Source organism: Montipora foliosa, chromosome 1 (assembly GCF_036669935.1).
Source record: "Montipora foliosa isolate CH-2021 chromosome 1, ASM3666993v2, whole genome shotgun sequence".
Taxonomy (NCBI): domain Eukaryota; kingdom Metazoa; phylum Cnidaria; class Anthozoa; order Scleractinia; family Acroporidae; genus Montipora; species Montipora foliosa.
In genome coordinates this window covers 10157101-10167100 of record NC_090869.1, presented here as the reverse complement: position 1 = coordinate 10167100, position 10000 = coordinate 10157101, and the positions used below count along the sequence as shown (strand labels likewise).

Sequence of the window (10000 nt, the reverse complement as noted above, 5' to 3'; positions counted from 1 at the left end):
TATTGTTGCTTACATTTATATTATTGATATAACTTGAATTATTGTTAGCAATTGGGGGAATTTAATTACCAAGTCTGAGCCCAATTGTTGAAAAGTGGTCATTAAAAGCGTTAGAAAGCTCACTAAAGCTCACTAGGATTAGAGATAACGGCATCATTCAATTCTGTCACCGTTGTATTATTTACAAGACGGGAAGTAAGCTCATTTAAGGTTTGCCACGTTTTTCGAGGATTACCCTTAAATCGATTGGATAAAAGCATTAGAATAATAAGATACTTTAGATTTTTTGATGTTATTATTTATTTTCTTACGCAACTTTTTGTACTTTTCCCAATGGCATATTGAATGCAATTGCTTTCCTTTTGGCGGCATCACGATCACGCATACCTTTCTTTAATTGAGAATTGATCGAGGGTGTTTTCTTGGTTCTAGCGCGTCTAGATCGGAGTGGTGCATGAATATTAACAATATCCAAAAATTTCGTTTTCCAATCAGTCCACAAAACTCTCTCCATTAAAATTTTGGAAATTTCTATAAGAAATGGTTGAATGCCCTGTTAAAGAAGACGCGAGAGAGAATTTCCTATGAACTTAAATAAGGCTATGATCGCTGATGCCAATATGAGAGACTCCGGAACGGCCAACCCTGTCAACATAATTTGTATAAACTGACCAATTAATGTTGACGAAGATTAAAAAATATCCCGCCATCTACGCAGGCTAAAGGTGAGTGAGCTGTCGGTAAAAGCGGATTTTGATCAACAGTAAATATGACGGATCAATAGCTGTATGAAAAACTTGACGTCGTGCGGTATCGAACCATGAGGTTCTCTGCCCGTTCTGCTATTACAATTAAGTTACAACTTCATTGTATTTGTGGAATGGCGTATTTACAGTCCGAGTTATTTGTATTTGATATTTAGATTAATTTTCCCGCAAAACCAGACCTTTGCAGCTAAGTCTTGCATGAGAAATTATTAGCCAAGGGATTGACAATGGTCACGTGTGCAAGCCGACTCGACTAAAAATAGCTTCATGTGTGAAAATGCGGCATAACTATTCCGGGGGTGGGGGTTAGGCCTAAGATTAGCATTTTCGTAAAGGTTTGGGTTGTTTCAGCCATGGTTCCCTTCACCCCCTCTACCCCTCAGCCCCCCTCCCAACCCTTACCCCCACTCCTCGGGCGTGGTGAAAATGCCGTAACATAGACCTACTGAGAACAAGATTGTAGTACTGGAGTTGTTGGTTCCTGGTTAGGGGCTCCTGCAGGTTGAAAATTACAAAATTCATTAATGAAAAGAGAATTTGAAGGTTCTCTTCCCACAAAACAAGAGGCTGAAAGGCATATATAGGTGATCGCATGGCGCGAGGGCAATTAAGCATTAATTTCATTTGTATTTTCAAAGTTTTCACAATTTGGAAAACTATGAAAATACCGGTAATACTAATCTTGGATTGGAGGAGTGCGCATTGAGATTACATGTTTATCACATAAAGGGCAAAATTATTGAGGTAAGCACGCGCTCCCATTCGGTCAAAGCTCAATTCACAATAAATCGTTGCTGTCAACAGAAATAGCGCTTGAAATATATCTTATGTGTGGACGAAAAGTAGTTTATTCTGGATGAAGATTCTCTTGTAACTTAAGCAACTGTTAGCCAATCAGGTTCAAGTAATCTAGCCCTCTTGATTACCAAAAGTGCTCTCGTGATTAAGGAAAATGCTCTCCGTCTCAGCCAATCAGCATTCAGTAATTTATCCCTGTATGCGATAAGGGAGCTTTAGTAACGACGACGGGAAAGGCAACGAGAACTTTATGTCAAAACATAAATTCACGTTATTGTAATCACTATTCCAAGGTTTTAATGTGACAAAGGTGTGACAGAACCGTTGTGAGCGATGTTTAATTTAATCAGTTAGGAGATAAAATGAAAACTTATCTCTAAGTGCTGACGTTCTCCATATAAATGCCTCAGACTTGGTTATTTTACGTTGCGGTTGTTTTGCTGACTACAGCAAAAAAAAAAAAAAGCGGACAAAAATGAAAAACGCACCTGCAGGGCTTTCAAAACTATTGTTTTTACCCACTAAGGGTGCGTTCGATTGACCGTATTCCGGAATAGCAATACATGGAATAGTGGTTAGAAATCCTTCGTTTTTACGAAAACTCACATTAAAATTGTCAAACACCTCCTAAAATGCTATTTTAAACATACCTTTATTATCTTTGTTGCTTCAAAACACCAGACATGCCTTTTTAAGTTACTCCACTGACGTATTCTTATTCCGGAATAGGGCCAATCGAACGCGCCCTAAATATGTACATTTGGGACGTTCTCGTTGCTGTCGCTGTTGTCGTTGCTAAAGTTTCCATTTGATAGGAAGAGGAGGATATGCACAAATTGTTCACAAGTGACCCTTGCGTTAATTCTAAAGATTTCTCAGAATCAAATGGCAGAACTTTAAAAAATGACCTATGTGACTACAATAGATGATCAAAAGTGATAAAAGATTTCACTGTTTTTATCTTACAGCGACTACCTAAGAGACAGGCGCTGGAGATCAGAGATAAAATGGCTTACCACATTGCCACTACTGTTCTTCTTGCTATTTTGCACACTTTATTGGTGCACTTTTCACAACACACTAAGGCAGATATGGCCATAAATTGCACCAAGTTCAGCTACTGCATTAACAAATATGCTGATATCTATAAATCTCTCACATCGGAGGAAAACAGTTTTAACATTCAATCCGCTCTGTATCCATCACTAAAGCCGTCATCTCTTATTGTCAAAGTGCAAATTTATGGGCAAAATAACACATTGGTAGCAAATTATACGTGGAGTTTGAATTGTCTCTACGCTGCTTTCCCTGGTACAGTTCTGGAACTCCTATCACTGGGTGCTATTCTTGTCACACCACGCACGCAGGACCTAACGATATGTATTCCAGATTTCTGTCCGAGATTATCATCAGTGACGGACCGGAAAGCCCTTATAAAAGATGCTCTTGCTGCGGTAAGTCATATAGTTTTAAGATATTATCTTATTTTACCGTTACCACGAGTGATATTCAGGGGCACCCAACGATAATCTTCGGTGAAATATGTGTTCGGGAGGGTCAAATTGTTCTGAGAATTTCGGTTATACGTTGCTAAACAGCTAGAGATTTCTTTACTGAAACATATCCTAAAAGATTCGCAACCAGGGAAAAGGAGCCTCTTACGTTTTAGGAAGGGGTATTTTTGCAATTTTTGGTACTTAGTTGACCTTAGGTTTACCTTGCAGTTTCGGATGAGAAGGTAACCTTCAGCTAGCAATTTCTCAATTGAAGATGTTACTTTCTAAAAATCTCGGACACTTCGAATTTCTGCTAAGATATCAGAACAGATCAAATTCTTCTAAATGATAAAAACATCTCTTTAGATTGTATTTATTCATTGCAAGGAGCTTAGAGACCAACCTCGTTCCCAGGGCGAACCAAACAAGGTTGCCCAAAGGCTGTTGGTTTAAGGGCGCGTTCGATTGACCCTATTCCGGAATAAGAATAGTGCAATGATGATTAAAACGGTATGTTTGGCCCGTTTCGAAGCAGCAAGGATAATAAAAATATGTTTAAAATAGCATTTTAGCGGATGTTTGACAACTTTAATGTGAATCACCGTAAAAACGATGGATTTCTAACTTATAATCCATGTATTCTTATTCCGGAATACGGTCAATCGAACGCACCCCAATTTGTTCGTTGGGTGCCCTTGGATAATTCCAAATATCTTCACAAGCTGTTAGGGGAGTGAAAGTTAGGGTTGGAATATGAGGAATAAGTCAGACTATCATTTGTTTTAACTACAACTACTGCATGCTAATGCTGCTGCTGTAACTGCATGTACTGTTTCCAGTTCTCGACAGGCGACAGTAAGTAAGTAAGTAACAACGATAGAACTACAGGCTGCGAACGTGCGTTTTATTCAGGGTGCATCTTTTCCGTCCCGCTCTCCAACACAACATAAAATGCAGAGTTTTTGCAGCTTGAAACCTAGAAAATTAGGCTAGAATCGATAGAGAAAGCCAAACATGGTGATATAATAATAATAATAATAATAATAATAATAATACGTGACCTGCTAATCGCCCTTTCGCGCAGTCGGAGACTAAATTGCTAAGGGCGAGGCTCAACGAGATCGGACCGAAGGAGCTGTGCTGCCAGCTAGGCGCTCGGCCCCTGAACACGACCCATGGATGACCTCGGAGCACAGCAGCACAGCCTGATGGAATAGGCTGTGAGTCGATTTTGCTGAGGGAGGAAAACCGGAGTACCCGGAGAAAAACCCTCGGAGTCAGGTTGAGATCGACTGAAACTCAAACCACGTATATACGATCCCGGGGCCGAGAGTTGAGCCCGGATCGCAGAGGTGGAAGGCACTGTTGATAACCACTAAGCCATCCGTTCTCCAAATGCTAGCGTTTTTAGCAGTTTCATTCTTTGACAACTACCACTGAACGCCTTTTGGTGTTTAAAAGAGTCGGGATAATAGAGGAAACAACATAACACATAACATAAACTTTATTTTTTCTCAAATTTAAGAGTAGCTATTATAGACGCTACTTTTTCCGAGAAAACAACAACGAAAGAGATCAACAAAACATACAATAACTTACGGACTAAGATTCCGTACAATATTTACAAATTATTGCTAAAAGAAATAAATATATATACAGAATTTTAAAGTACTGTAGTAAAAATGCACCAAATTTAAATTAATGCAAGGCTGGCTAAGTTCGAAGAAAGCCTGGCAGTGAGTTCCATTGATTAGCGGCATGATAAGAAAAAGGACGAAGGCCATAAGTGGTTGTTTTAGGTATAGGGAATATCAGAGTATAATTACCGCGTAAATTATTAGAGGTTCAACGGAGAGTGAACATATTCCTCTTATAGATAGGATACTTAGTTAAAAATCAACTTTTGTAAAGTAAAATTAACATATTGTGTGTGCGTTTATTATATAGAGAAACATAATTTACTTTGTTCAATAAGTTATAACAGTGCGAATTCAAAATCATTTAGAATAAACCTAAGAATCCTTTTATTTAAGGCCTCTATTTTCTCCTTGTTTTGCGCGCCTCAGAAATGCCACACCGATGAACGATATCAATAATACAAGTGCGGCAGGATAAAGGCCTTTATATACAGTTTAATCAAAGTGGCAGTGATGATCAGTTTTCTGAATCTTACCGTAACATTTAAGTGGTTATTGCCCTTTTAGCAAATGGAAGATACATGTTTATCAAACTGAAGTTTATTATCAATGCACACCAAATATGACCCTGTAACTGGAAAACAGAAGGTATATACCGTCTATGTGTCACCAAGGATCAAGGACTGATCCCAGTTGTTCAAAGGGTGGATGAGTTAAACGCGATTTATCGGATAAACCACTGTCCAATGGATAGCGAAACCAATTGCGCTATCCAATGGATACATTAGTGATTTATCCGTTGGATAGCGCTATCCATCGTTTGAACAACTGGGGCTTTATGTTTACTTTTGTTGACAATCATACCGTTTTCATTGTACCACTGACTTGCTGTTTCTACTTCCTTACACAAGCATTCTTCTAGTGCCTGTGGATCCGTGATTATATATAAATTTGATGGTCGTCAGCAAATGCATTTAGATTAGCCCGCTCGCAGGTTGTCTCTACCCCCGACCCCAGTCCCTCTGAGAGCCTGCTCGCTGGCTACATTTAGATGTGCTTTGCTTTACATGATAAAAAAGATCGTTTATAAATGTATATAAAAGAATTGGGCCTAAAAACGGTAAAGAATGAAAGATTGCCTTACTGCTGCAAGTGGTTCCTTAACTAGGATGGTGGTGGACGAAAGCAATAGATTTCTCATAAGCTCACCAGCGTTTGCATGGTACACCTTTATCATCTTAGACTGCGAGCAGTCTCTCTTTTGTTCTAAAATCAGTGAAACGAATGCGTTCGTTGACCTTTCGAAAAAGCCCGCAGTTGCAGCCATTTTGAAAGTTCAACCTACTTGTTTAGAGCAAAAGAGATACTGCACGCAGTCTATTCATACGGTTATCTAGGTCCCCAGAGACTGATTTCAATGCATCTATTTCTTTGCAGTTTGAGGATCTTGCCATTCCAGGATCACCGGATCCCAGGCTTAACACAGCTGAATGCGTCACGGAGGGCCATATACCAAACATAAAGGCAACTGGACACAGCTCATATATTAGAACAGTTATATGGTCTTCCTGCTTTTTTGTTTTTCTAATGGGTCCCTATCTTTCCACTTTAATTTTGCGTTCGTTAGAAGCGTTTCGTGAAAAGAAACAACGGTCCTTGGCAAGATCCGCTACAGTCTTAAGTGTTTTCTTGTTTTTTGCTGAATTCGCGATTATAATCAATGTCGTTATGTATTCAGTGTCTGGAAGTGCGCCGTGGGACATTTATGTTATTCTTGGGTCTATCTTTTTTGAAGCACTGATATTATCATTTTGCTTGGAACCTATTCATTGCACGCACGACTGCCTCTTAGATTTTGTAACAAGAATAGCGGCAAATCTCTCGCTTTACCACTTTTGTTGGCTGGTTGTTGGTATCATGACAAACCCAACATTGGGCTTGGTTGTTTTACTGACAGTCTCATTCTTTTGTCTTGCCCTGACCTTTGCACTTTTCATGATCTTTGAAGCTGGGCGTGACCACGGTGCTGTCTTTGCGTGCATTGTTTCTTTTTGTGGTGTTTGCTGTCTTGTTTTGTCAGCAGTTCTCGCCGGCCAGTCATTCTACGGGAGAGCTACGGCACATGATTTCTTGAGAACTGTTTTGTTGTATGTTATGGGTGTGTTAATTTCATGGATATCTTGGAATCAGACACCTAAAAGTAATAGCAATGTCAGCGATGGGTCTTTTACGCCATTGATTGCAACAGACTAGAAGTAAACAACATAAATAAAAAAAAATACTGTAATGTTTCATGTGCAGGATACCTTCTCTTTGGTAGCGCTGGCGACGTCTCTGCCAATGGCCTGTTCTCGGGTCATCTGCTAATTCAAATCGTCGTCGTCCCCGCGCAATGGAATGCGCGTTTGCGTTGCGCTTTTTTTTTTTCTTTAATTGTAATATAAAAAACTTGGCCTTTTACTTTAACTACCTGTGAAAGTAAAACTTATTTCTAACGACCAAAAATTCAGAAAAATTCAGCTTGAGCTCAATTCTCTCGCTCATTGATAATTGGCGGATCCACGTGGTTAACTAAGTTAAATTGAGTTGGGTCACAATTAGTGGTTTCTGAAGAACTGTGATGCGGCGTCGGTTAGAGAGTTAATCAACGAAGGTTTTGTTGATACATTTAAACGCTGAAATTCACAGTAAAAAGTTGAAAAGCTGACGTTTCGAGGGTTAACCCTTCATGAGAGCGTTGGTCGTTTCCTCTTTTTAATATGTATCAACAAAATCTTCACGATAAGTGAGCCAGATTCACATCTACCGAAGTCCAAAGTTACTTACGGCCGGAGAGTCTCAGAAGTATTGCTACACCCTCCCCCCGATGGCATGCTTGTCCATAGCTGGCTTCCCTTTCACAGGTTGTTAAGTGTACTTGTAGAATTTGATAGTGCGTTATGATTGGTCAGACAATGTGAAGGAGTGTGTGGCTTATTTTACCCTGCGAGCAGTTTTCCTTCCTCCTCACGACTTAGCTGAGCAGGGTATGGATACGGGTTCACTGATAGCTGAGATTCGGCCAAAACTTAAACTGTTAGCTGCGAAACGATGTGTTTTTTAACTTATGGCTTATTGGCCGAGCATCCCCATCCTGACCCTCTTATCTAGGAGGATCGAAGGAGACTCTGCTCGCAGGATAGGCTCGTTTCAGCAGAGGTTCGTTGCGAAGGAAAGATTGCAGGAAAGGAGCCCTTGTACCAACGGGTCAACTTTTACCGCAACAGGCCTTTTATCTTTTAACTATGTAATAAATACCCTTTTATAATTACCAACACATTAATACACATAAGTAAATATAAGGCCTTTTTTCATATACATAAAAAGTGAGTCTATTTTTGAAGAGTAAGTTTAAATAGACATGTTTTTCATTGTAAACATTCAATAAAATTATTTTTTAACATCTCAAAACACGAAAAGATAGATGAGAAGAATCTATGAGATCATCAATGGTACATTCCTTCTAAACTGACTCTGTCAAGTCAGTGATAACGAGGTGGATAGGTCAACGCTCAGCGTACTATTTAGATTTGTTTCATTTCCCACTGATCCCAGCACAACTTTGCTTGAGGATGGCAAAGGAACTTAATCGCCACAGCACCGCTCAACACCAACAATGAAATAACCAACGGTATCAGTCTTTTCATTACCAACGATCTCTTCTCCGAAGATGTAAGACCACCACGTTAGCTCCAGTTTCCGAGTCATCCACTGGTTGTATGTTACAGGTTGAATTAAAATTCAGGTTAAATTAATTTCAACCTAGGTTGATTTTTTTTCAACCTAGGTCAAAATTTTTCAACCTAAGTTATAATAAACTGTCTACAGAAGGGGGGAGTTTCCTTATTTTTGGTGATGTAATTAAAAAAATGGGGCCTGGATTTTTAGGGGGGATAAAAAGAAAACACCCTTCTCCAACTTTCCCTTGCCTTCTTTCTTCTTCCACTTACCGTCTCTCCCTCTCTTTCCTTCTTACTGTGTCACTTACCTTAAGCTTCCACAACATTCATGCCGCTCGAAGGATTCTAACCCTCGCACCAGAGGACACTCGAGATTACATCTCTTCTGTTTTAACCGCTAAGCCATCGAATCAGCAACTGAAAGCGCCGACATGTTTTTTCTCTACCAATGAGTTTAAGCTTTTTCTAAGCCTGACAAGCACCGTTTCGCGAATGCGTAAATGACTTAAAGTGAGACTCATTCACACAGTTAAAAGGCCGCCGATGGAACTTTATGAAGAAGTTAAAGGGTGCTAAATTTATCTGAAGAATATAACGAAAATGCTCTGAGTCTCCAGTGCGACAAAAGCAAATTAAAATTGTTTGCGAGAGGTGGGCTCTTGATTCTGAAGGACATATAGTAAAAAATTGTAGGAAGTTTATTTACCTCGCTATGCAAAATACACCAAAAACAAGTCACCATTTCTAGTCATGATAACAAACCGATTTTCGCCGCGAACACAGCGTTCCCACTGTGAAAAAAAGATGGTGGCACTGGCAAATAGAACAACAAAAGATAACCTTGGCAGTTTAATCAAAGAAAAGAATTCGTCTCCGAACCACTGTTGTCATGGTCTTGGAGAAACCGCTTGTAAAAGAAACATAACCATTCACAGAACAATTGCCAAAAAGAAATCAAAAAGCCACAAATGAGTGGACAAGTCACAGCTACATCAAATACAGAGCAAGAGAATGGTCTTTAATTTGAGAAAGTGGTTGAGCCAGACATTGAAGGAGAGCAGTGTCTGACACGAGCGGCGACGGCGACGGCAACGAAAACGTCAAAATTTGCATATTTAGTGGACAAAAGCAACAGCTTTGCACGCCCTGCACATACTTGTTTCATTTTTGTCCATTTCCTTGCCGTCGTAGAGGGGGTTTTAGAGGCAAGGATACACAGTCAAGGATACACACTCAAGTGAAGGAAAGTTGGGCCTTAGGGATCCCCACGCTGCTAAGTCACCTCATTAATCTGCTGCGTTACGAGCGTGGTAGCCTTGATGGTGTAGTGGCTTAGCATGCCCGACTAGTAATCAGGGAGGCGTGGGTTTGAGTCCCGCTCAGGGCAAAAACCAATTTTTCGGATGGGTGTGTCGAAAGGTAAAAATGCAGGGTATGTGTTCTTTCTCCTATATGTAGTCTATACCTTTCATTTGCCTCGAAATTTCTAACTTTCATACGTCTGCAAAACAACAACCTGAAATAGCCAAATTTGAGGTTTTAAAAAGAACGTCAGCACTTGAGGATAAATTTTCATTTTCTCT

The 10000-nt window shown here is 39.8% G+C and overlaps 1 protein-coding gene across 2 annotated transcripts in view; it reads left to right on the top strand.

Moving 5' to 3' along the window:
• Positions 1-8139, top strand: part of LOC137977655 (uncharacterized) — a 10015-nt gene extending 1876 nt beyond the window's left edge. Inside the window, exons 2-4 of one of the 2 annotated variants that reach the window (XM_068825058.1) lie at positions 1-725; positions 2534-3019; positions 6136-8139. The exon at positions 1-725 is cut by the window's left edge and continues 471 nt beyond it. In XM_068825058.1, the coding sequence (XP_068681159.1) occupies positions 2573-3019; positions 6136-6951 (1263 nt within the window). In that variant the 5' untranslated portion in view covers positions 1-725; positions 2534-2572 and the 3' untranslated portion in view covers positions 6952-8139. The remainder of the gene's footprint in view (positions 726-2533; positions 3020-6135) is intronic. The other variant, XM_068824982.1, reaches the window with a different exon arrangement.
• The last annotated feature ends 1861 nt before the right edge of the window (positions 8140-10000 follow it).